At 39.9% G+C, this 27,333-nt stretch overlaps 1 protein-coding gene across 2 annotated transcripts; it reads right to left on the minus strand.

Moving 5' to 3' along the window:
• LOC105381015 (beta-1,3-galactosyltransferase 5) lies at window positions 1-25,521 on the minus strand. Of its 2 annotated transcripts, none has more exons than XM_048628829.1 (6): window positions 25,375-25,521; window positions 24,648-24,801; window positions 19,163-19,349; window positions 1,980-2,220; window positions 1,273-1,395; window positions 1-1,085 (listed from the first exon to the last, which is right to left on the minus strand). In XM_048628829.1, exons 1-6 carry the CDS (start codon window positions 25,436-25,438, stop codon window positions 760-762), a joined length of 1,095 nt encoding a protein of 364 aa, XP_048484786.1. In that variant the 5' UTR covers window positions 25,439-25,521; the 3' UTR covers window positions 1-759. The 2 variants fall into 2 exon arrangements, with proteins under 2 accessions (XP_048484786.1, XP_048484785.1); XM_048628828.1 differs by having other exon boundaries at window positions 1-1,088.
• Window positions 25,522-27,333: the final 1,812 nt, after the last annotated feature.

Below are 27,333 nucleotides of genomic sequence, written 5' to 3' on the forward strand. Positions count from 1 at the left end.
TAAAGTTACTATTATTTATTTACAATGCCTGTAACCTGTAACGTCCTGGAGATGATAGGTGGTTTTATAAGTTTAAGAAAACAGTTGACGAAAGTAATAGGTATAATAAAGAGGAATACTAGGTATGTAATTTTTTTAGAAAGAGGAATAACGTATTTATATTATTATTGTATGAAAATATCTATGATTTTAATGAATAGACTCAAATATTTTCAAAAGTGATTTCTCCAATATAATATGAAGCTAGTGGTAAAGATGGTTTTAAATAAAGCAAATTATATTTTGTATTTTAGTAATAATTATTGAGTTGCTCAATATGAATATCAGTAAAAAATCCTAGACTTAAGAAGTACAAATAAACCTAAAAATAATCAATCCTCCCCTTTAACTTTATATTTAGGTACATACCAAAAATATAAACAGCTGTTAACATAAATAAATAGTTTCTCTTTAAGTTATCCAGTAGTGGCAGCGTGAGTAACTGTAATAGTTTGATCGCATTATAATAACCGCTACTATGAGGCAGACATACTACAACAAACACTAATGATTTATACTGAATTTCAACACACATTTAGCTATCTATCAATCTTAAACTTGTTATCTATACAGTAAACGATATATGCGCATGTAAAATACGCTGGTAGACGACACTAATCATTACAAATTGAGCGATAAGACCCCCACACGTACCTATGTCTTAAAATAAGTTACGAAACTGTTAAACAAATCCACATTTCTTTCACAAATCTACTATCCTCATGTGTGTAAAAAGTAAAAACTGGAAAAGTATCTAAAGTTCTGTCTGTACGTTTCACAAACGGGCAGGCCTGAGTCGCTGGCTTCGCCCAAGGTTTGTATCTTGGCCCAGGCGCTGGCGATGGTGGCCGGGGTCATGCTGTGCATGGAAGCGAAGTCCCAGTAGGCGCAGGCCAGCGGGACCACGGGTTGGAAGGGGCTCAGCCGGTCGTCGTGAGACAGTGGCAACCCTAGCGCCTTGACAGCAACTAAGTATGTGAAGTAAACATCTTCTATGTTTATAAGCGGAACTTTGTATGAGGCCTCGACGATCTCTGGCAGGTATTCTTCTGAAATGTAAACGTTATTGTAGGTACAACATAGTTACATTATGTCATTGTATGACAGCGTGATTTTACCACACTGGGAGACCAGCGTCAATTCAATTTAATTCAAGCTATAGCCAGTTTTAGTCACAGACTCAATTAGAGGAAGAAGAAGTACTCTGTCTGTATGGCATCAATAAATACTAACCATTGATGAGGTATCCGGCCCCGGACAGATATTCCGGGTAGTTGTCTTCAGGGTAGAGCCAGCGCGGTATGAAGTTTTTGTTGAAGGGGCTTCGGCGCACAGCTGCGTCTTCGAAGATATAGCCTGGATTTTAATATACATACGGAAGTGTTATAGAATAGTAATTGATTGAGTTCCGTACTCGGAGATTCATTAGTAAAGGTATGATTCCAATCTCGGTAATAAGCACGGTACGGCAGAAAGCAGAAAGTGTTTTTATATATTTTTCGATTGTTGAGTTATTTGTACGGGTTTTACTGTAGATCTAAACTAATACTTATAATATTTATAATTATGTTCATCAATCACTTAATTAATTAATTACTCCTTAACTATAATATAAAATTAATGTTTGAAGACAAGCGTGCACTGTTAACAATATAAAATATCTGAATAACAAGTGAAGAACAACTACAAGAATAAAGTTGCAGGTGCACGCTTGACGTCAAACTACTATATAAAGGGGCGTTGAGATAGAATCGGGCTCAGTCTGTTGAGAGCTCTCGAACTGTACGGATGGGAATAAATTGATTATTTTTAAATATAATTATTATTACCAACTCTACATCTATTTATTTTGGTTCCCTCTGATCTCTATTACGATGTTCGAGATTGTTGACTTTAAAACCACAGAAAATCTAGTTGCACTATTCAGTAACAAAACCCACCAACTAAAGCGTCATTCGCGTGCTCTCTTGCCACATCCCTCAACCGCCACGGGTTGACCGTGATATCATCATCGGTCTTTAACACGAAGCGCGCGCCGTCACACCGCTCCGCCCACCGCCTCAGGGCCCGCTGCCCCCACTGCAACATGGCCGCCGTCTTCAGCGTGAGGTTCTGGTACGTGTCCACGAACTCGAACACCACCATGTCGTTGTGCAGCTTGGACTCGTAGTAGATGTCTGCCTGGAACAGGGATGGGTTGAGAGTGGCGACGTCGAAGGAGACTCCTCAGGACATTTTTTTTTCTACTGCTGCTGCATCATTGAACTTCAAAGAGCGGATGCTATCTGTACGTTTTATTTATGACGTCATCGTCATTATAACGTCAGGTTAACATTAATTCGACAAGATTTCTTATAGATTTATAAGGCTTATAATTATATATATCCACTGTATGGTGTGTACGGGTCCCCACTTAGTAGACGGTGAGAATCCCATACACTAGATATAGTAGTTGATAGTTAGTTGTAGTTGTAGTATTAGGAAGCACAGTCACAGAAACACTGATCTTCACTAAAGGTAAGTAAGTTTATTATGGCCAAAGTAGTTACACAGTTTATGAGTGGTTTTGAGCCTTGCCCGCGTAAGTAAGTTGCGAGTTCCACGGTTGATACAAGACTGAAGTTAGGTAGGTAATTAGGTCAAAGTAATATTAGTATGAATGCAGTAATAAGTGTATGACGCGTATGACGTCACGCAAGGTGTACGGTTCCGTACATGCTCCAGAGGGAACAAAAGATAAAAGAAAAGAAAGGCTCAAAACCATTTACAAAGCAAAGAATGTTAAATATCAAATGAAAATGGTTTTCTAGTTGTCGTTCTAGAATGCTGGATAGCAGATGGTAACTCTGTGCTCTTCATCTCAACGTTTGTAGAGGTAGCTCTCATCTCTTTCATCTCTATTCCTTCGCATTCTTTTGTGCTTATCGTATGGTTCACTTTCCCCCTTTTCTTACACCATCCACGTTTTCTGGCAATCCAAAGTATTGCTGCCATGATACCAGCTGCTAATAGTAAGTAAGAAAGTGCGAACTGGTGAATGTCGTGTGAGGTGATCTCAGCTGGAAGCTGTCTCTCATTATTTTTCAATGTATCTAGTTTTTCTTGAATGATACGTATGTTATCATCTTCGGGTATCGCAAGTTGCGGAGTTCTCTGCGTGCTTACTATTCCGTTGATAGTCATATCCAGTTTCGGGTAGCTGATGTCGTATTCTATTCTAGCTTTACTATTGTAGTTGTTGCGAGAGTGTATCATTAGAGTTTTGTTTGTAGTATGCATCCTTGCTTTAGTGATAAGATCGCTGACGTGTTGATTACGTGTGTTGATACGTCATCGTCGCAGACGATTCGTAGTGTGCATGCGTCACAGCATATCGCAAGCCAGGTATTCAATGTGTGTAACTCGATCCAGTCATCTGTACTCTGTACATGCAGTTTTGCTTGTAGTACAGGGTGATATAGTTTGGTGGCTTAATAATTTTGCTTCACAGGGTGCGTTCATATGTTCTACTGTTTGAATGGGTAAGTTTAAGTTGCAGACGTAGTTGTTAGCACTGTGCTCGATACAATGTTTCATTCCATCTTCGTTTATGCTGACATATGTATTTTTTCTAACGTTCACCGCTATGTAGTTTGATGAGACTTGCACTTTTAAAGCTGTTTCATTATGTACTGCCAAAGATCTGATTGGTAGTGGTATCATCCTGTATAGTGAGTAGTCTTCGTCATTTGTTAGCGGTATGTGAATTTCCAGGAAGAAGTATTCCCCCGTGACTCGAGCTTTAGCATATAGTAGTTTATAAATATTCTTTATATCTCGTTCGTCGTTTCCAAGCGGCAATGACAATGTTTTCGGTAATCTTCCAGATATCAAAGTAAGCTGGGTAATCAAGTTGTCTGGAGTTATTAGATGAACGTCAATGTGTCCTTGATAGATATCTGTGAGCGCGTTAAACAGCATTTCTTGCATGTTTTTCAAGTTAGTTAGTAGTAGGTATGCAGTTAGTGACGTAGAGCTGAAGTAGTTAGCGGCCATTACGATTTCGATCTCCGATTCTATTCTCGCCAATCTAAAATCTGTTTCGTTCATGAATTTTTTAATAAGTGCAAATTGCCGTCTGATGTTGCTTTCTTGTTTCTTCAAAGTTTGATTTTCGAGTTCTGTGATGGAAGTCTGGTTTTTTATAAGTTCTAGTAGATAGTTTTCGTTGCTTTGCACGGCTTGAATATCATCTTGATATTTGTCGGCAAATCTCTGATCCAGGATCCCAAAGAGACTGTTTGCCACGTAGCCCACTCCGTTCACCAGGCCTCGTTTGTTGCCTATAAGTTATTGTAGTGTTTCAGTAGTTCAAGTTCGTGGTGAAGTTGTTGAATAGTGGTCTCACAATACCTCGGGTCCAATGACTTGCATACACTGTCGAGTTTTTGTATATAGTTTTCAGTTTCTCGCACCCCATTCCAGTATGTACTAAGATTGAAGTACATGAGTAGCTTCCATTCATCGTGAATTAATTGGATGTCGCCTATATCATCGTAGTATACAGGGCGATTGTCACCCAAGGGTGTGATGTGAATGCTCGGTGTTAAAGTTGTTGTCTTGGAGCTAGCTGCACTTCCACAGACACACAGTAAAGTTAATAGTGTCGCAGCTATCGTAAAGAATGTTTTCTTAACATGTAGGCGGGGGCGGCGGCGCGTACTAGTTGAACTTTCTGAGTTCTCATTTTTATCATCATCGTAGTTATTGTTCGGCCTTTTTTCAAGTGAAGTTGTTGATGTCGGGTTCGTTTGGGGTAATTCAGTTTGAATTTCGGTGACGTGTGACGGTAAAGGTGATAGTTGAGTTATTGGTCGTTTCAGTGTCCCATTCTGCGTTTTCAGAGTTACGACTCTGGTGTAACCATCCCTCCCGGGGTGTACTTCAGTTACTCGCCCCATCGCCCACTTTCCATGAGGTAAGTTGTCTTTGATCAGTACTTATTCTCCCTTTTGAATGTTTTCTTTTGGGCTGCGCCATTTACTTCTCAGTTGCAGTTGACTTAAACACTCCTTTGACCAGCGATTCCAAAAATGCTGAGTCATTAATTCTACTAGTTTCCATCTATTCCTGATATCTAGTGTTCTAGTTGTAAGTTCTTGTTGCGGGAGTGACATGGTCGGGGATCCAGTAAGAAAGTGTCCTGGTGTCAAGTACTCCAGGTCTTCCGGATCTTCAGTTAATGGACTCAAAGGTCGGCTGTTCAAACAAGCTTCTACTTGGCACAGTAACGTAGAAAATTGCTCAAAAGTTAGTTTCTGTTCTCCCAACACAGTTTTCAGAATTCGTTTACAGGATTTCACCGCAGCTTCCCAGATCCCACCGGCTGATGGCCATAGCGGGGCATTGAAGTGCCACTGTATTTGTTGTTGTTCTATGTAGTTCAGAAATTCCGTTGATTTCATAGTGCTGTAGTGAGCAAACTCTTCCTGTAGGACTCTAGCAGCCCCCACAAAGTTCTTCCCATTATCACTGTACATGTGTTGGGGGGTGGCTCGTCTGGCACACATTCTCTTCAGTGCTGCTATAAAAGTCTCAGTGCTCAGATCGGAAACTAGCTCTATATGCACTGCTTTCGTAGCTAGGCATATAAAGATAGCGATGTATCCTTTACATGTTTTTACGCCTCTGCCCTTATTTATCTTCACATCCACATGGCCGGTGAAGTCTACTCCGGTGTGTGTGAAAGGCCTGCTCGGAGTTATTCTCGCTTCCGGTAAGTTCCCCATGAGTTGGTCATTCTTAGCATTCTTGTAGCGGTGACATCTGACACATCTCCGGATGATCTTCTTCACAGTTCTAGTTCCACTGATAATCCAGAATTGTTGTCTTGTCTGCGCCAGAGTTAGTCGTGCGCCTCCGTGCAGAACCTGCCGGTGCGCCTGTTCGATAACTAGTTGTGTGAGGCGTCCTTCGGAAGGCAAGATAGCAGGGTGTTTTGTTTCTTCAGGCAGGGCCGACAGTTGTAATCTCCCCTTTATTCGTAAAATTCCGTTTTCGTCTAGGAATACGGGAGTCAAGTTAAATAGTTTTGACCTTGTAGATATTTTTCCCGAAGTTTTTAGGCTTTGAATGTCCTCTTCAAATTGTTCCTGTTGCACCGTTTTTATGATAAAGTTCAAGGCCTCCTTTATTTCTATCAAAGTTAGTTCGGCGCCCTGTGTTATCGGTGTTTGTTTGCGCATTATCGCTTTGTAACGCAACACCCATGCGGCGACGCGAGTCATATGGTGCAGGTCGCTTGATTTGTTTAATAAATTATTTACGACTTCGTTTGTCTGTTTTTGTCGGTCGGGTTCCGTAGCGAAACAATTCTTAATTTCTCCTTCTTCAGTGGTAAATTGTTTCAAGTTAGTTGAGTTGTTCCCATTGTCAGGATTCCAGTTTAACAACCATTCTGGTCCCTTCCACCATAAGGTATAGTTTTTTAGTTGATTTGGCGTCAGTCCACGAGTAGCGCAGTCAGCGGGGTTTTCGCATGACTTTACGTATCTCCAATTCTCAGTGTTTGTTATGCTTTTGATGTATGTTGTTCTGCTAGTTATGTATCTATCCCAGTTTGATTTATTTCCTTTTATCCACGCCAACACCACTTGCGAATCTGTGTAGCAGTATATGGAGAGAAGGTGATCACTCAGCGCTTCTTGAACTCGTTGTAGAAGGTTCGCCAGTAGACGAGCTCCGCATAGTTCGAGTCGAGGCAGTGACGTCTTACTTTTCAGCGGCGCCACCTTCGTTTTAGCGGCCAGTAGTGTTATGACGTCATCACCCGTGTCGGTGTCGGTGACGGCGCGGCTGTATATGACGCACGAGTATGCTTTCTCGCTTGCGTCGCAAAACCCATGTAACTCAACTGTGTTATTTGAGCAGTTTAACCATCTTGGTATAGTTATGTTCTTGATGTTTATCAATTCTAGTTTTATAGATTCCCATTCTTGAATCACTTCCGTCGGTAGCGTATCATCCCACGCCATACCCAGAGTCCATAGTTTTTGAAAGATAAGTTTAGCTAGTACTGTTGTGGGTGAAATCTATCCCAGAGGGTCGTACAGTTTGCTTATGTACGAAAGAAGTTTTCTTTTCGTGTAAATGTTTTCCTCTTCAGCAGGTAAATTCCAGTTGAAACTGAACACGTCCTCTGTCTGATTCCATACTATTCCCAAAGTTTTAGTTGCTTCCTCTTGTTTAAAGTTAAAAATTGTTTCATTGCTCTTTTGCTGTTCTGTCAAGTGTTGTAAGATAGAGGGGTCGTTGCTTGCCCACTTTCTTAGTGTAAATCCTCCCTTTCCGAGTAATTCATACAGTTGTTTTTGTAGTTGTATTGTACCTTCAGCGGTGTCATGACCTGTGATGACGTCATCCATGTAAAAGTCGGATAATAGTGCTTTCTTTGCATCAGGATAGTTATCACCCTCATCGATAGCTAGCTGTCTCAGTGTACGCATAGCCAGATATGGGGCGGCCTTGGCGCCGAAACTTAAACAGCATAGTTGCATTTCTTGTAAGTGTTCTTGGGAAGATGTTCTCCATATTATTTGTTGCAGCGGTTGTTGTTCTTCAGTCAGAAGTATGTTACGGTACATTTTTAACCGACTTCAAAAAAAGGAGGAGGTTCTCAATTCGTCGGGATATTTTTTTTTTTTTTTTTTATATTTTTTTATGTATGTTCACCGATAACTCCGCCGTTTATGAACCGATTTTGAAAATTCTTTTTTTGTTGTATTGGGTTGAGTTTCCAGGTGGTCCCATTTTTTTTTCAGAATTTTATCTCACCCCTAAGGGTGGGTAAAGGGGTAAAAACAGGGTATGAATTTCCATTTTGGACACATATTAACCGATTCTAATGAAATTAAGAACGTAAATATAGTTCTTATAACAATAAAATATGATGGTGACCTTGAGCTGATCTGATGATAGAAACGGAAGGCAGTCAAGGGAACTCCTAAACGGTATATAGCAACTACCTCGTGTTTAGGCTTGAATGATTCGTATTGATTAGTAGGACTTTTTGGTATCATTTGCATCTTACTTTTGATTAAAAATTATTGCAAATAAACTAAAAACTATAAAATAAAATAATAATTTAAAAAAATAAAAAACAGACTTCAAAAAACCACTAAAATGTAAGTAATAATTTAAGGTTTACACAAATTATATGTGACAGTACAAATATACCTAAGCAGGAACTGTTCTTTTTTGAAGTTGGTGCCATATTTCTTCAGATTACTTTGTCACTGCACCAACATCAAAAAAGAACAGTTCCTGCTTAGGTATATTTGTACTGTCACATATAATTTGTGTAAACCTTAAATTATTACTTACATTTTAGTGGTTTTTTGAAGTCGGTTTTTTATTTTTTTAAATTATTATCTCTATATCCCCTGTAAGGACATATTATTTAAAGCTTCTCCATTTGATTATGAGCGTCATGATGTCCTTCTGAAGATTGGGCCCTTTCTCCATCAGGTCATTCAGCGAATAGTTGTTACTGGTCTTCATAGAAGCGTTAAATACGACTCTTAGCTTGGTGGTAGTAGAGCTTTCTCGTATGACTCCGTGGTGAGGTAGAAACACTTGTTTTTCGGCATGTTTTGTTGCAGTAGTGGCTGGCTTCATGTGTCCCAGCTCTTTATACTCGTTCATAAAGTTTTTGTATTGCTGAGCAAAGTAATATTGTCGTGCCATCTTTCTCTCAAGTTGTTTGAATTGTGCGATCGCAGAAGGTTTCGATTCTCCCAGTTTTGTTCTCCAGTCTTCCTTTAAAGGCATTTTTACGACGTATTTCCCAGTCTCCAGTCTCTTAGTAGTTTCCACATAGTGGCGTTCACAGTAATCTTCGCTCGTAGTATTCTCCATTTGGTTAGGAATGTCTTCCGTTTCCCAAAATCTCGTCAAGTCAGCAAGTTCATTTAGTGTAACTAAACAGTTAAATGTTTTTGTATTTCCGCAAAGTATCCAGCCTAGCTTAGTTTGCTGGGCGACTGGCGCGGTGGCGGTGTCATGTTTCAAGACGCCATCTAGTATGATCTTCGAGTAGATGTTGGCTCCTAATATCAGGTCTATAGGGCCAGAGATGTAAAAATCTGGGTCTGCCAGTTTGACGTTACTCAGATGATCCCAGTTGTGAGTTTTTAAAGTTGAGTTCGGTAGGTTGTTGATAAGTTTCGTCAATATAAGAGCGTCGGTATCGAATGCGTAATCGGAATGTATTGACTTGCAGTTCAGCTTAAGTTGGCCTTTACTGCTCCCGATTATAGTGCCGACTCCAGACACGGCGGCGCTGAGCTTATGTCTGGGCAGCCTCAGTCGTTGAGCGGCGTTCTCAGTGATAAGAGTAACTTGAGACCCTTGGTCCAGTAAAGCCCGTAGAGTTATGTAGTTGCCTTCGCTGTTCTTTACTTGTATTTGTACAGTTGTTAACAATACTTCTTGTTCATCATTCTTGACGTGATGCGAAGCTCTCGCACTCGAATTTGATGGTGGATTCTGAGATGATGACGGATGCGAGTCGTAGTCATGTAATAGAGTATGATGTTTTTTTATTACATACTTTGCACACTTTGTTCGATGTGCACTGTTTTCCTTCATGGCTGTATAAACAGTTTTTGCATATTTGCAAATCGCGCACGGCGGCGTTCCTCTTTGTCACACTTAATTCTTGAAATTTCCTGCATTGCATCAAAACATGTTCGTATTTGCAAAGTGGACAGTTTCGGATTGCAGTGTGGAGTGACTTTGGCCACTTTTCTGTTCGATTAAAGTTCATTGGCTTTGAGTTATAATTATTACGTTGATCGTTTTTGTTATAGAATGAAGATGGCTTATTCGGAGATGAAGTAGCTTGTTTTTGCAGGCCTTGCTTGTTTTGAATGGTGTCCAAGGCAATAAATTTTGTTTCTAAGAACTTGAGGAAGTCTTCCAGGATCGGTAGTTCCCTAGGGTCATGTAGTTCATGTATGTACTCGCCATAAGTTATCGGATCTAGTTTTTGCAATAAGATGTGAGTTATGATGCTCTCACAGCTGTTTGTGTCGACGCCGATGTTGTTCAACCCGTTCAAACACTCCATGGTTGTGTCATGAAGCTTCTTAATGTTATACCCGTTGGCATGTTGCATAGTAGGTTGGTTGAGGAGCGTGTTGAGGTAAGACGAGAAGAGCAGACGCCTGTTGTCGTAGCGGTGGACGATCATCTCCCAGCACGAGTCATAGTTGTCGGCGCTGATGTTCAGGTGCTGCACTAGTTTCTCCGCGTCTCCTTTCAGTTTAGATTTTAAATGTTGCATTTTCTGAGCATTGTTTAGAAGCGGGTTTGAATGTATAGTTTCCAAGTAAATATCTTTGAAGTTAATCCACTGATTATAGTTACCGTTGAATTTTGGGATTTCCAGTTTAGGAGTCGTTTTTTGGTAGTGAGATTGAGACCAAATCTTTTTGTTTATGTTCCTTTTCATGTCGTCGTACGCTCTCTCCCACTTACTGTACTTAGCTTCATAAGAGAAATCCGTACCCATCAGTATAAAGTTTAGTTCCAAGTTAAGTTTCTCCACAGCATCCCATTTACTTTTCAGAATACTGAGGTGATCTTCTAGCTCCCACTTTTCGTTGATTCGCTCTAAGTCAATTTTTGTCAGAGCGCGAGATAAAACAGCAAAGTTGCAGTCCTGCTGACGAAGCAAGATCTCCGTGTTGTTATCGTTGGCACCTGAGGTCCCGGGCGCCGGGCGCGGGGTCGCCGCCCGGGGTGCGGGCGCCTCCACTCGCAGTTGCTCCTGCAGCGTCCCTGGCCGGGGGGAGTACTTCCCTTCCGGCTTTTGGTCAGTTAGTTCGTGGTACATTCGTAGCATGTTCTCCTTAGTATCATAGTACATCTGTCTAGTTTTTTCATACACATCGTTGATGAAATAATCCAAGTTCTTGTCGTCGCTCTGTTTCAGTTCCAGATCTCTCTCTTGGAACTCCTTCCAGTGCACAGTTAAAGCTTCTAACCTTTTCTGTAGATATTCCAAGTTTTTACGGCTAGCACTATCTTTCTTAAAGTTGGCACAGATTTGTTTGATGTGGTCGAAACTCTTCTCCTGCTGGATCAAGAGCTCCTGTACGTCTTCGTTAGCCAACGCCATCTCGTCGTTGAAACAAGTTGCTGTAGTTCACAGGTTGCTGTAGTTCACGAAGACCTCGGTTTGTAAATCCAGAGTCTTCTCGTTGCGCCCGCGTCGCTGTTACCTTCAAACACTATGTGCGTCCTAGGTCTCAATCTAGCTGGGGAGGTCCGCTTGTGGAAGGCCAGCCAGACCGACTCGCTAGTGTCGTCAGGTAAGTGAGCTGCAGCAGCGCAAAGTATGTTCAAAGTTCGAAGGACCATAAATGTACGGGTCCCCACTTAGTAGACGGTGAGAATCCCATACACTAGATGTAGTAGTTGATAGTTAGTTGTAGTTGTAGTATTAGGAAGCACAGTCACAGAAACACTGATCTTCACTAAAGGTAAGTAAGTTTATTATGGCCAAAGTAGTTACACAGTTTATGAGTGGTTTTGAGCCTTGCCCGCGTAAGTAAGTTGCGAGTTCCACGGTTGATACAAGACTGAAGTTAGGTAGGTAATTAGGTCAAAGTAATATTAGTATGAATGCAGTAATAAGTGTATGACGCGTATGACGTCACGCAAGGTGTACGGTTCCGTATGTTGAAGCACAACACTACGTGTGCGCCCCATCACTAGACGAGTGACGGCGCCCCCCCGCGCCCCGCACCCTCGCAGGCGCAGACGCAGACTACGCGCCGCCATTCTGAGACTGCAAGCCATTCGATCAACATAACCAATATTTCTTTGATTTGAAACTTTGATAAAGTCAATATATTTCTTGTAAAACGGATCTCCAACCTAGTTCTCATTGAGTAGATACCTGCGCCACCAAGTTTTTCGAGCCGGATACGGGCTTTTTGGAAGATCTGAAGACCAGGCGAGACGAAAATCGGAATCCCGAGGCACGTATCGGCGAGGTCGTTCAAGGGCAAGGTAGAAGATCCACGCGGCACCAATCTGCTATTCGCCGTGAACTCCACGAAAATAATCAAGATACAACATTCTACGGCCAGTCTCGAATCTCAAGAATCACAAGAAAAACCAGAAACCACGACCAGAATCGAAAAACCAGGAAAAGAGGTTACAGTGTGGTATTGCTGTGAGTTCGTTCCAATTTCAATTATCCCCTGTGTGCACAATTCAATTCACTATCTTTTTTCCTAGTAAAAATCACGTAACAATAATAATTATCCCGTTTTAATCATCAGTTCATTTTGTTAAAATTACCATTTTGGGTGTCATAACCTAATTATCTCCCATTTCTCCCGTCACCTGTCTATTTTTACATAATCGAAAGCGCATATTATTCATAAATAATCGAATCTATTCCCAATTTTAACCTACGTGTTTGCGTACCCACGTCATTAAATTATTGAAATCCATTTGCATCTGTCAATCCATTCAAGTTTATTCAATTCAAAGGCCATATTTGTTTCAATGAACAGCTGTTTTCCCCAACACAGTGTATATTTTTAACAAATTGCATATTTTTTCTCGTTTTTTAACATATTGTTTTTATCTCATGCATTCCAGTGAATCCGTCAGCATCGCTGTCGCGCAGGTGGTGCGTGCGCCGAACCGCCTCTAACCGGTTACGCAAGCTGAGGTGGCTTCGATGTTTGCATTGCTTGCGTGAGCTCTTCTGCTGACCCATAGTAGCTGCCTGTTAAAATTTAAGTATCGCTTCATACACTTCGAGCTTGTTTCACTATTTTCACAAATTTTATTTTATAAACAAAGTGTAAAACAGCTATAAACATTGATCGAATGGATTGCAGTCTCAGAATCATCTGAGAGACTTGGGCACCAGTTATCTTAGCTTAACTTCATTTCTTAGCCTACTCCATTAAGTCGCAACTCATTAAACATGGATATTAAATCATTAAAAAGGTCAAGAGCATCATTTAAATCAAAGCTTACAATATTTAAAACTTATTTAGACACGCTTTTGCCTTGTAAAGAGCTAAATAACTTGCAAATTCGAGAATTAACTATTAGAGCTAGTAAAATACAAGAAATGTACAATGAATATGATTCAACTCAAACTGAAATAGAAAATTTATCTGAAATTCCAGGTGACGAACATTTAGAACGGGAGAGCTTCGAAACCAGCTACTTCAGCACAGTAGCTGCCGCGCAGGAGGCGCTCGATAAGCACACGGCGGCTTCTGCGGCGCGGGACAATCAGTCGGTAACGGGTTTTAGTGCATTCTCAGGTGGGCCAAACCTTAAATTACCTACAATTAATTTACCGACATTTTCTGGTCGCTATCAGGACTGGTTAGAATACCATGACACATACAAGTCACTAATACACACAAACACTTCAATACCAAAAATCCATAAATTTCACTATTTGCGGAACACTTTAAAGGAAAGTGCTTCTATAATCATAAAATCATTAGAGTTTTCAGCAGAAAACTATGATGTTGCATGGGATTTGCTGTGTGATCGATACAATAATGATAGAATTCTAGTAAACAATCACATACAAGCTTTGTTTAACATACAACCAGTTGTTCAAGAATCCTCAAAGGCGTTACGTAGCACAATAGATAGCATTAATAAAAATCTAAGAGCCTTGAAAACACTTAATTTACCGACAGAACACTGGGACATTCTCATCATCCACATGGTGACTAGTAAGCTGGATTCACACACAATGCGTGACTGGGAAACAGAACGCAATCATATAAAGTCTATACCTACTTTAGAAGAATTCAACTCATTTCTCAAAAACCGCGCAGACTTACTAGAGACCATGGAGGAAGCACAATCACAAAAACACACACGCAGACACAGCGACATCTCTCACAATCGTCCAAAAACTTTTGTCGTAAATCATAACCAAACACAAAAACAATCACTATATAATTGCCCTGTTTGTAAAAATAATCATTCCATTTACCAATGTCTAAAATTCAAATCAATGCCTATCGAGGCACGCATTGAAAAGGTAAATAAATTAAACCTTTGCACTAATTGTTTACGGAGTGGTCATGACGAACAACGTTGTAGATTGAGTTCATGTAGGTATTGCACAAAACGACACAATACAATGTTACATAAAACGGATTTTGCATCTACACAATCACAAACACAAACAAAATCAAGTAGCTCGCAGTCCCCCTGCCATGGGTCAAGTGACTGTGTTGTCTTACCGTCCATAGCAGGGCAAAATCAATCACAAATACCACAGAGTAGTCAGAACAGTATGGTAGTACAGTCAGACAACATTACATTGTCCTCTACTCATAACAGTCAAGTTCTACTTTCAACTGCAATCATAAACATAACCGATCACCACGGTAACAATCACAAAATTCGTGCACTTCTAGATAACGGCAGCACGTCTAGTTTTATTACAGAAAAAATACAAAAACAGTTGCAAATACCCAGTTATTCAACTTCAATTTCAGTACAAGGGCTAAATAAACAGTCTTCAAAAATAACACAAAGATGTGACGTGACTATATCGTCACTCACCAATAGTGGTTATACAACAAACGTCAATTGTTTCGTTGTTCCACAAATCACCCAGTTGATACCTACTACAAGAATAAATTGCGAGGCTCTCAATATTACTTCGCATATCAAACTAGCAGATCCGACGTTCTCAGTTCCTGCGGAGGTGCATATGCTGTTAGGCGCGGATTTGTTTTGGGCGGTCCTATCTAACAACCGCATCAATCTAGGCAAAAATAAACCAACCTTAGTTGAAACAACACTAGGGTGGATAGTTTCAGGATCTATACAAGTTCCTTATTCTAAACACAACAAAATGCAATCCTATAATACAGTCCACTGTCATTTTCTAAATAACATTGAGCTTGAGGAAAAACTCGATAAATTCTTTGAATTTGAATCAGTTTCCACCACTCAACAATCCCGAACTAAAGGTGAGAGTGAGTGTGAACAAATATTTACACAAACAACCACACGCCACCCAGATGGCAATTTCATTGTTACAATACCATTAAAAGAATCACCTGAATGCTTAGGCGACTCATCACAACAAGCATTAATTCAATTTAAATCATTAGAGCGCAAATTCAATCGCAACAGTGAGTTTAAACAAAAATACACAGATTTTCTTGAAGAATATCAGACCTTAGGTCATATGTCAGAAAACACTAACCCACAAGACGACAAAACTTCATACATAATGCCACATCACGGCATTCTGCGTGAAGATAAACTCACAACCAAGTTGAGAACAGTTTTTAACGCATCAAGTATAACTAGTTCAGGCAAGTCATTTAATGACATTCAGTACATAGGCCCCACTGTACAAGATGATTTATTAAGCATACTGATTAGATTCCGTCAGCATAAGTATGTAGTGTCATCGGACATAGAAAAAATGTACCGACAAATTTATGTAAAGGAGGAACAGCGAAGCTTACAACAAATTTACTGGCGATCAGATCCCAGTGAGCCAATCAAACTATACAAGTTAAATAGGGTCGCGTACGGTACAGCATCCGCGCCATATCTAGCTACCAGATGCCTAATGCAGTTAGGGCAAGAGTGTACAGACAAAAATGTAGGTGAAACAATCTTACATGACTTCTACGTCGACGATTACATCTCAGGTAATGATGACGAGCAAACCCTCATACAAACATGTAAGGGCGTCATACAAACACTACAAGGAGCTCATTTTCAGTTACGAAAATGGCGTTCTAACTCTGCCTCAGTATTAAACTCTCTAGACAATGAAAACAACAATGATGAACTATTATGTCTAAAAAATGACGAGTATGCAAAAACATTAGGTTTACTTTGGGCCTGCACAAAAGATTTATTACTGTTTTCAATAAACAACATCAAACAAAAACACAAAATAAATAAACGCATAATTTTATCAACTATAGCACAAGTATTTGACCCATTAGGATTAATTAATCCTTGTATGTTACAGGCCAAAATTCTCCTACAGAATTTATGGGCGAAAAATGTTGACTGGAACAGTCAGTTACCAGCCGAGGTTGAGTCACAGTGGAACACATTTGTAAAACATTTACCGGAAGTAACCGAAATTCAAATTCCTCGTCGAGTTTTATGTGATTTCTACATCAAGGTAGAATTACATACATTTAGCGATGCTTCTATAAAAGCATATTCAGCTTGCGTATATGTACGCTCACTGTCTAACAATGGCAACGTAAGTGTCCACTTACTGTTGGCAAAAAGTAAAGTTTCTCCTCTAAAACAAAAAATTACTATGCCCAGACTTGAGCTGTGTGGTTCTCTTCTGGCTACTCAGTTAGCAAAAAAGGCAATAGAATCATTACGTCTACATATAGACGCACAGTACTTCTGGTGTGACTCAACTATCGTGCTGAGCTGGATAAAAACATGTAAGCTAAAACTAAAACTATTTGTACTCAACAGAATAAATGAAATCACCAAGAATTCAAACCCTCAGTCATGGAATTATGTTCCCACAGATATGAACCCTGCCGATATAGGGTCAAGGGGTTTAAATGCAGCAAAACTTAAATCATCACTTTTGTGGTGGGGAGGTCCGCACTTCCTACACCAAGCAGATATGCAGTTGCCTACTCAACCGCAAAACACAAATAGTGAGGAATTGCCAGAGATTAAGTTTCAGTGTCATTTATCTACTACTGAACCTCATGAAAATAATTTAGCACTTAACTTTTCTAATATTTGTTTATTACAACGTGTAATAGTACAAATTAAACGTTTTAAACATAACTGTTTCAATCGTAATAACAAAATAGTAGGTCTAATTACAGCATCAGAACTTGAAGATGCTATGCAGGTTTTATGTAAAATAGTGCAGAGTGATATGTTTTGTAAACAAAAATCCATTTTAATTAACAAAAAACCATTGCCGTCTAAAGATAAACTTTTAAGTCTTAATCCCTTTGTTGATGATGCAGGTATAATCAGAGTTGGAGGGAGACTGTCGAACACGAACTACCCCTACGACACAAAACACCCCATCTTACTACATGCATCACATCACATCACTAAACTTTTAGCCCAACACTATCACAAAATACTTTTACATCCAGGGCCACAACTATTATTGGCAACACTACGCCATAAGTTTTGGATTATCAATGGGCGTAATTTAACTAGAAAAGTAACTCATACTTGCATAACTTGTCTTAGATTTTCAGGTAAAACTTACCAACCCATCATGGGTAACCTCCCAAAGCAGAGGCTACAAGCTGACTATCCATTCGCAAACACAGCAGTCGATTATGCGGGACCAATCCTGATAGCGAACAAAAAGGGTCGTGGCAGTCAGCTGAAAAAAGCATACATAGCCATTTTTGTATGTATGGCAGTACGAGCTGTGCACATAGAGCTCGTCACCGACTTAACTTCCCAGGGCTACATGGCCATGCTTAATCGTCTAATTTGCCGCAGGGGCAAGCCAGCCTCCATAACATCCGATAATGCTAAATGTTTTATTGGTACCTTTAATGAATTACCTAAATTTTTGAAACAAAATTCCAATAACATAATTAATGAAGCAGCTAAGATTCAAATTGACTTCAAATTCTCTCCACCATACAGTCCGCACTTCAATGGGTTAGCAGAAGCGTCAGTGAAGTCAGTCAAACATCACCTAAAACGAGTTTTATCAATGACTCACCTAGATTATGAAGAAATGTACACTGTCTTGGTTCAAATAGAGGCAATTCTTAATTCCAGACCCATAACCCCTATTTCATCTGATCCATCTGATCTAGTAGCTCTCACTCCTGCACATTTTCTGATTGGACGAACGCTCACAATGCTACCTGCACCTCAGGTCGACAACGCTCCAATCAACACACTCTCTCGATACAAACGAGTCCAAGCATTGAAAGCACACTTCTGGAATCGCTATTATAAGGAGTATATTTCAGCATTACAGATTCGCAGCAAGTGGCACACCAATCGAGGTCAACTACAGCTTGGGCAGATGGTCCTCATCAAAGATGACCGGCTCCCACCCAACAGATGGCTGCTCGGTCGCATCACAGCCGTCTACCCTGGCACCGACGGCATCAACCGCGTGGCAGACGTCCTCTCCACTTCGGGGACCTTGAGACGAGCTTACAACCGGCTCTGCCCTCTACCCATGACGTTGGACCAGGATACTCCAGCTCCAAGGGGCCCAGCTTGTTGAAGCACAACACTACGTGTGCGCCCCATCACTAGACGAGTGACGGCGCCCCCCCGCGCCCCGCACCCTCGCAGGCGCAGACGCAGACTACGCGCCGCCATTCTGAGACTGCAAGCCATTCGATCAACATAACCAATATTTCTTTGATTTGAAACTTTGATAAAGTCAATATATTTCTTGTAAAACGGATCTCCAACCTAGTTCTCATTGAGTAGATACCTGCGCCAACACCGTACATGGTGTACAGAGTGTTAAAAATGTAGGAGAGTAAGCCGAAAGGCGGTGCCTCAGGGGGTCATACTCAGCCACTATATAAACTGTGAAATCGTTAAAATATCATAGTATGAAACAGCTGTTTTCTTTGTATACCTACATCTACAGTTAAAAATTATTATTATATTTTGTATATTACGTAAGTATAATAGTATAAATATCTCGTATCACAGCACAGATAAGAATCATATTATTTTATACAATTTTCCGTGTAATTTATAAAATATCTAATTTAATCTATAAGGAAATAAACTCCAATCCTTCTAGGAATCAAATTTATCACATAATATATAGAATATTGATTCCTAGAAGGATTGATAGGATAATGCAAGTGAATCATTTGTTTTTATCGTTTTTGTAAAGTATGAAAGTTTACGTTTTTCACCCTATGACAAACTCTTAATAAAGAGTATCCTAACTGTCTATCCATTATAATTATAACCCGATGAGATTATTTTGTGCAGTTAGGTACTCTACCTCTATGTACCCTGTACGTACCTTTTATCATATTAAATCACTCTAAAACCCGTCCGTAACCCTTAACCCCTCCAACATGCATAATTCCCATCTTACCAGCTCATCCTTGCTGCCGTCCAAGCCGAGGAAGAAGAAGGTGGGCACGGCGCTTGCCCACGTGTCCCGGATGATGCGGCGCCGCGCGGCCCGGGCCGGCGAGCTGGTCACCAGCGCCACCACGCCATCCGGGGCGAAGCCAGAGCAGAGAGAGTCCAGGGAACGGGGCTGGATCAGCGGCTCTTGGCTGCGGATTAAGTATATCTTAGTGGAAATAGAGCGGAGAGAGAGAGACCAGTATATAGGCCAACAATTTGCCGTCGACTGAGTTAGCGACTGCCGAGTATTCAATGTTTGCTGGTACTACGTAATTTAAGGCGTTCCGCGAGATTCTAGTGGAGAGTGAAAGTTTGCCTACTGGGAACGCAGCCCTTAAGGCTGTCACTAAAGCTGGAAGAAAATCAGAATCTGTCAAATCTAGTGAGGGGGGGTTGAGGTATGCGGGGCGTTCTACGGACAATGACATGAAATTTTAACATAGTACTCGAAAACATAAAAGTGAAGACATGCCACTTTGTTAAAAATATATTAAGTAAGTAATATTGTTTTGTGATACGAAAATATTTATTTTTATTTGAAAGTATTTTTAATATTTAATAATTAATTATATATAAAGTCGTACCCGTGCCGATATTTATACAGGTTGTTGCAAAAAGGGTTTAATAATATGCCGAAACCTACGTGTGCAGCATGTTATTGATGTTATTTCTAAGCCAGGAAATGAAATCAGAATGTAAAAAAATCGCGAAAATATTATCAGAGTTTAATAGTTCAGGGTGTTGTATTAAACTCTGCCCCCGTGCAATAAAAAAAGTATAGTTAGCCGAAAGGGCGTTACTCAGGCGTCACTCTGAAAAACTTTTATCCTACGTAATTTTTTATATTCATGAAAAAAACGCTTCTTCATATAATTTTTTTTTGGTCACGTGACCTTTTAGTTAGACGACCTGTTTTTTTTTGGTGTTTCAAAAGCAGAACAGTAGTTTGCAGAACTCTGCATATACAGGGTGTCACAAAAGGTTACGTAGCTGGCAAAGGGATATGGGGAGGTCACCAGAAAAATAATAACATGTAAGTACCCCCGCAAGGGAGTACATTACTACAAGGCGAGAGTGTGTATTTTTTTTTTAAAGTACTTAGGTATGTGTATTTGGGATATGATAGAAATAATATTTTTGTTTCTTAAAAACCAAAAAATTTACACCTTGCTGCGCTCTTTTGCTCACTGTAAGTACACCTACAAATATTGCTGTATTAAAAAAAACGTTTTTGTTATAACGATTATAAAAAAAAAAGTTATTTTCATGTCAAGGACTCATTTACCTAATTACGATTTTACTCAACAGCAGGTGAACTGAAAAAATAAGTTCTAGTTCTATCATCACTTTAGATCGCAAATATTGTAACTCCACTTTTCTCGGCGAAAAGTACTCTTTGGTGTCAATAGAAACGTTTTTTGAATTCACATGTTTTCCTCTTTATTCGAAAAAAAAAAACTTTATTCCGCATTTTACCATTTGTTTTCCTCTAAACCCCAAACCGTGATTTTTAAACAAGAAAACTTAGTAATTATACCCTTTATTCTCATATACGACGTGCGATGTAGGCGAACGTGAAGGAAAACTATGCAATAAGCCTTTGTTTTTATTACTACTTTAGTAAATTACAATAACATACTCAACAATGTTAATTTTTTTTTGCAATGTTATGTTGTTAAATTAAGATCTAATATTTTATTAACATGAAGTTACTTTCAACTTTTTTTGCATCTATGCGTCGAATCACAGCATGACGGCTGCTGCAGCTTCCTGCTGTCCTGTCCTCCAACCAATCCCACCAGTACTGCAGGTTGCGTCGAATACGAGCCATTCTCTTCGACTTGACAAGACAGGTGCTCCCGGAAGGATCATAGATCGCACGGAACCCGTACCGTATAGAGGCAACGGACTCCTTTGCAACAGCCCCCCAGATTCGGAAGTAGCCCATGCACTGCATGGCGAGCACAGCTGCAGCAATTTTTTCGTACTGAATCATTGGGATGTCATCCCCGAAGGAGGCTCTGAGCCTACCTCACGACCTGTGTGACATTAGAAAAATGCACTGTGCTAACGCCGTTTGCGAGCTTGTTTTGCAGGACCGCGTTGTATGCCAAGTTCCACAGCAGAGGGGTCCAAGACCTACCGCTGTGGAACTCCGCAACTGAACTTCTTCAGTGAAAACAAACCCTCTCTTTTCGCATCCTTAATGTACTTGTTAGACACGTATGACCTCTGTCAATTTTCTGCAGATAAGAAGACAAGTGATGGTATACAAGAGCCGCCCTAAAGGTTCGCCCTCTAGGGGATAGAGTTGAACGCGGTTACTATTTTTAAGCAAACAGCCAGCGCAACAACTCGCCCGTGGTTCTTATCCTGCTCCGACAGTGAACGAACGCAAAGTATTGTACCCACTATTCGAATCCGCATTTCGGATGCCAAACTGACTGTCCGAAAGGTCGAAACCGCACCACCACAGAGGTATGACTCGTTCGAAGAGCTTATCAGGCTCTTACAGCAATCAGATGTGTCGGTACACTGAAAGATAATCTACAGGCCTGCTTTATTTATTTAGGAGCACTAATGGCCTCCTTTCAGTCATTGAGTCACTGGCACTCAGGCTGCGGTTGAACAGGAAGATAGACTGTCTAAACAAATCATTTTTAGGCTAGTTAAAAAAAACTTTAGGTGGGTAGTATGCCAACTAGAACTACAAATAAAACAGTATTTTTGTCTCCTCTAAAATTTGGTCACGAGGAGTTACGATGATTACGATCTAAGGTGACGCTGACGATATTTTATACAAGGTATTGAAAAAAGGGTATAAAGCTTAGCCAAAAGTGGATTTAGGTGCCATTCTGATCCACTTTTCTTCTACAATTTTGAAAATTCACGTAACAAAACCTTTTACATAGAAACTTATTCGATCACGTGACTTTTTACTATAGAGACCGAATTTATTTTTCGAGAATTTCCAAAACTTGGAGAACAAAAGTTGTTCAGAATAACCCCTGAGTCAAACCCTTACGGCACAGTATACCCTTTTTGCAACATCCTGTATAGGTAATATCAGGTTTATAAAAGACCTGGGCCTGTAGAGTGAGACTCGGCATGGGGAGTCATAATTTATAGATCTTTTAGGTTGCAGTGGCGAATGGGCACTGGTAGCCCTGCCCTTTTCTATAACTATAACTATAGGTAATTTTATGGCAATTTAAAAATGGTATAACATTTATCTATTTGAAAAAATCATTAAAAATATACATTACCTATCACCCTAATTTAAAAAAAAAATTCAGCCCTTACTTTAAACTTATAACACCCCTCTATTTCCTTCAGGGGTTAAAAAACCTGTGTATTTAATATTTTCTTATGAGTTTTTTTTTTAAAACTAGGCTCTTACATAGTTGTACATAATATTATGCGGTATTTTATTCCACTTGTAACGCATAAAATTCATAGCTACAGTAAACATTTCATTTTTTTCATGGCGAGATACAGTCGCACTTAACCGCTTTTTTGCAAAGCTTGTTAAATAGATTTAAAAAATTTTGTAAATTTTAGATCTTCAATTTTTAAAAATACTTACTTATTTTTAACAACCTGTAGTGTACAGACTACCACATCTTAAAATATATATATTTTTAATTAACTACGGTTTTTGGTTTCAAATAAAACAAATTATGAACTTACTTTTCAACACCCTGTATATTGTGTAGCTTACCTACCATACACAACCGTTAAAATAAAATAAATTACCCCTCAGAATATAAACAGGCTCGCGCTTTGGCATACTGCACTGACCGTATAGTTCTTATTCGGAGAATCTAATAAGTGTCATTATGTGCAATGTTTACCTTTATCTATGCATCTGTAACTCTATAGTAAAAAATGTAAACAAATCGAAAAGGCGAAATGAGATTTCTAAGAATTTTCGGCTTTTCTGCATCTAAAATGATTAGAAAATTAACTTTCCATAGCAAATGCATATGTATTATAATACTTGTAGTCATAATTTGTTGATTTAATCAGTTTTTGTGAAATATTTGATAAAAAATAAAATGGCGTGGGTATCGCTCCTAACAGGCCGCCACCAGGGCGACGACTGAAGAAATCTGAAATCTGTCACGGTGTCATCATTTTTAAACCGGAATTTATTAGTTTTTTGCAAAAAAAGTTGACTTCTGGTCCATTAAATCCAACTCTTTAAGGTAACTTTGTTAAGAATTTAATTACCTACACATACATATAAGATTCCATGAAAATGGGCCCTCTGATTTCGAGGGTTTTTTCATAATAAGTCAAAAAATGGCAAAAGACATGGTGTGTTTGCAATTTTTTTTAACATACTTATTATAATCCTGCACCAATTTATAAGCAACTAACATGTTCAGTATACCCTCTGCTACAAAATATATTTTTATCAATGTGATAGAAGCCACCGTTTTTCCAATCTAATCAAGTATATCAAGCCGACTTTAGCATTTTAGCTTTAGGGATCCCCTTAAGGAATTCACCTGACTGTATTGTATTTAAATTGAATTGAAGCTTGACATAAAGTTATTTATAAATGGAATAGTAGGAACCTCAATTACATCTCCTTAATTTACATGGTAGATCTTTTAAAGTAATTGCAAGGATTTATTTGGATAGGAAATTTAGTACCTATTCTTTAATGAAATAATTAAATTGTAGATCTACATTTCTTTCTTTCCTATTGAAATGGGCCGTTACTCTCATAAGTACTTTGGCTTTTATTAATAGTTGAATGATACTTAAGTTGTGATTGTATTGCAAGTACCTAGTATGCCAGCAATAGCAGAAATTACTACTTGTATGAACGCCTTATATAAAAACGTCTGATGTCCTAATGAGAAGTTGATAAACATCAGGAAGTATGGCAAGATTAACCGTTAAGCAATTAAACCGAAGTTCCGGAAACTTATAGCAACTTCCACTGAACTTATCGTTCAGTTCCCACTTGGACACATCGGTATTTGTCTTTCAACAGATAGGAAGAGACGTTTATCTTCGTGGTTGTTATCTCAAACACAAATATACACAGTCCATAACATTGCACGAGGCCAATGATGGCAGGTGGTCGAGTATCGATGGAGTGAATTATTATTATTATGATTTTAGGTATGTACCTGTTCGTAAACAAGTGGTCAAATACATTAAATATTGACATGCATTCAGAATAATACACCAGAATCCAGATACAGGTATAGTATAGTAAGTCGAAAGGGGGTGACTCGGGAGTCTGAGAGTCATATCGACCTACATTCATAGAATAGCATTTATTCAGAATGATCCCCGTAATTAACGTTATACCCTTTTGCAACAACCTGTAGATAGAGGAAGAAATCTTCTTGCAATCAATTTCTAAGCAACACTGTTATTTTTTAGAGTTATTGAAACTGCCAGTATAAGGAAGAACTCGTACTCACATGAGATCGCTATAGGCGCTCAAGTTCCTATTGACTCTGTAAGACTGCAGCTGCGTGTGCACTCGCTGCGCGGTCAGCAGCGCGCGGTGCAGCAGCAGCACGGCTCCCGCCGCCAGCAGCGAGCCCAGCAGCGGGGCCAGCTTGCGGCGCCAGCCTGGAATATAGGACTTCTGAGCGAGCTGGTGACAAGGAGCTGGGCCTGAAGGGCTAGCACGGGCGCACTTAACATATGACAAAAGTTCTCCGTCGCGCTATTTCTTGATACTGCGCGATGTGAGTGTCAAATATGTCGCCAGTCTGATCGGTGGCAGGCACTGACGGCTCTGGAGTAATAACCGCTAGTGCTGGTGGGTGAGTGTTAGTTGCTGTGGTGAAAGGATTTGCCAGTCAGATTAACGGCACTCGGTGATACCTCCAGATGCGCCGGAGGTGTTGCTTAGTACGTCACTATTGGTCTCTCTCATTTGAATACTGTTGTTCTTGTCATCACAGTAGCAGCAGGCGTCTGCTGGAACTTTCAATTTTCTTGTTTCAGCAGACAGCTTGGGAAAACAGCTGGACTGAGAAGGTGCTTTCTGGTAATGGCTGGATGAGGAAGGCCAAGATAAGTATTGTGATGGAATACAACCAGCCAACCACTCTTCTGTGAAAATAATCGTACACACGAATCACACACTCAATGTCCGTTCAGTCATAAAAAAACGTTATCAGTTACGTAGCGGCTTACCGTGCCGCGGCGGGCGCGCGCACTCTCGGAGGGTCATTTTTGATAAAGTTTTATAAAAGGACATTTTTGAGGAGGTCCCACACCTTACTTAGCTTATCTTGCAAGGACACTGCTTGATGGGCACAACTAGTTTTCGTTGCACCCCTAATACTGACATGATGTTGTCAGCTTATTTTGTAAGATCGAAGTCACCTGTCAGAATAAAAAAAATAATTAAGTACAATATTTTAAACAAAAAGGTCAACTCGATAAAAAGTTTAAACTAGATCTTCTGTAGTCCGGTCAACCGGACTATGGAAAAAACTTATTCTTCCGTAGTCCGGCCAACTGTACTACAGAAAATATTTTTTTCCCGTGGTCCGGTTGACCGGACCACGGGAAAACTATCTGCCGGAATCACTATCTGCCGGTTTCTATAATCTATCAATCTGTGGTTTTGCTTACTAAAGTTAAAATTTCTATCTTTCGATAGACTTTTGCGTTTCAATAACGTACTATCGGTCAAGTTGACTTATCCCCGGGTGGCTATCTATCTTTGGGAGGGTCAACCGCTTATGCGTGGTAGCATTTAGTATGGAAATGACGTAAGTTGTGTTTTTATAACATTGTGACTAGAGATCGTTGAAATTACCAGCTGTCAAAGTTTTGTTGATCTCCCAATATTTACAGATAATCGAAGGATAGAGGGATAAAACGCAAAAATAATGGAGGATTCAGTGATGATGATGTCCAGCGGAGCGGCGGTAGCTCAGTCGGGTAAGCAAGCGCTTCTCACGCAAGAGATGCGGGTTCGAATCCCGGCGCTGACATGTACCTACCAATGAATTCTTTTAACTAAAGTACAATGTATACCATCGCTCTTACGGTGAAGGAAAACATCGTGAGAAAACCTGCATATCTAGATTTAGCACATCTAGATAGGTGAACCCACCAACCCGCAGTAGTGACCAGCGTGGTGGGTAATGGTCCAAGCTTAGGAAGGCAGTTTAGACCGTGGAGATATGCACAAAGGTTCCACTCGAGAGAGCCAGGTGCAGGTACCTACTCCCCCACAGAGAATGGAATAGAATAGATGATGTCCAGCGGTAGAAGCTTGTTGGCTGATGATGAAACAATATGTTTTAAGTTTATGGATGTTTATGCTTAATACCTTTATTCTACCTTTTTCTGCATAAATATTCTTACTCGTATATTATTTGCTATTTCAATTCACCTTTCCATTATGTCTACCTTTTTATGAGTAATAATAATAGTAGATACTTAGGAAGAATTAATTTTATTATATAAGTAGGTATCAATCTTAATACAATGTACATGGTTTCTGACGCGCTATTCATTTGTAACCTAAATGTATTTTATGTTTGCTTAAATAAATAAATAAAATAAAATAAAACATAATCTCTAGCGTGAGAAGCGGGCGCTTACCCGACTGAGCTACCACCGCTCTCAGCCATACATTTTAACTCCACAAATCTTGGAACAAATCCACACGTACCACCGGTATTCGGCCGACTTCCTGTACCCTGTATTCCTTCCCTTTATTTATTAAGATAGGAACATCCGCGTCGGCCCCTTCAGGGCCCGAATCATATTAATATCTAATATCAGTAACCGTGATAAGTATTCGTGCATTTGTGTAGTGAGTTAATGTTAAGTACATAAGCTGCAGATACGTAAGTTAACCTATTTGTGAATAAAGCGGGTCCAGTGCCACCTAAATTGCGTTACACTATTTAATCGGTATTATTAATTCTCACCCCGTACACCTACGGAGGTTATTTCCCTCAAGGGGCCTCAGGATCAAGATCAGGATAGCTAGGACCGCTTCACGGTCATTGTAGATCCCCCAGGTGACCAGGCATTCCTTCAGAGGCCCGGCACCAAGTTGAGCTAGCCCAAGACCGCTTCCCGGTATATATTAATTGAGAGTTATTAAGTAGGTACCAGCCCTAAGCACTA

Source organism: Plutella xylostella, chromosome 21 (assembly GCF_932276165.1).
Source record: "Plutella xylostella chromosome 21, ilPluXylo3.1, whole genome shotgun sequence".
NCBI classification, from domain to species: Eukaryota; Metazoa; Arthropoda; class Insecta; order Lepidoptera; family Plutellidae; genus Plutella; species Plutella xylostella.

Coding starts and splice junctions, on each gene's coding strand:
- LOC105381015 (XM_048628828.1), bottom strand. CDS start 25,438: ATGTCCTTTTATAAAACTTTATCAAAAATGACCCTCCGAGAGTGCGCG. Junction 24,802..25,374: donor CGCGCGCCCGCCGCGGCACG/GTAAGCCGCTAC, acceptor CCTATATTCCAG/GCTGGCGCCGCAAGCTGGCC. Junction 2,221..19,162: donor ACGGCAGCAAGGATGAGCTG/GTAAGATGGGAA, acceptor TCCCTGTTCCAG/GCAGACATCTACTACGAGTC.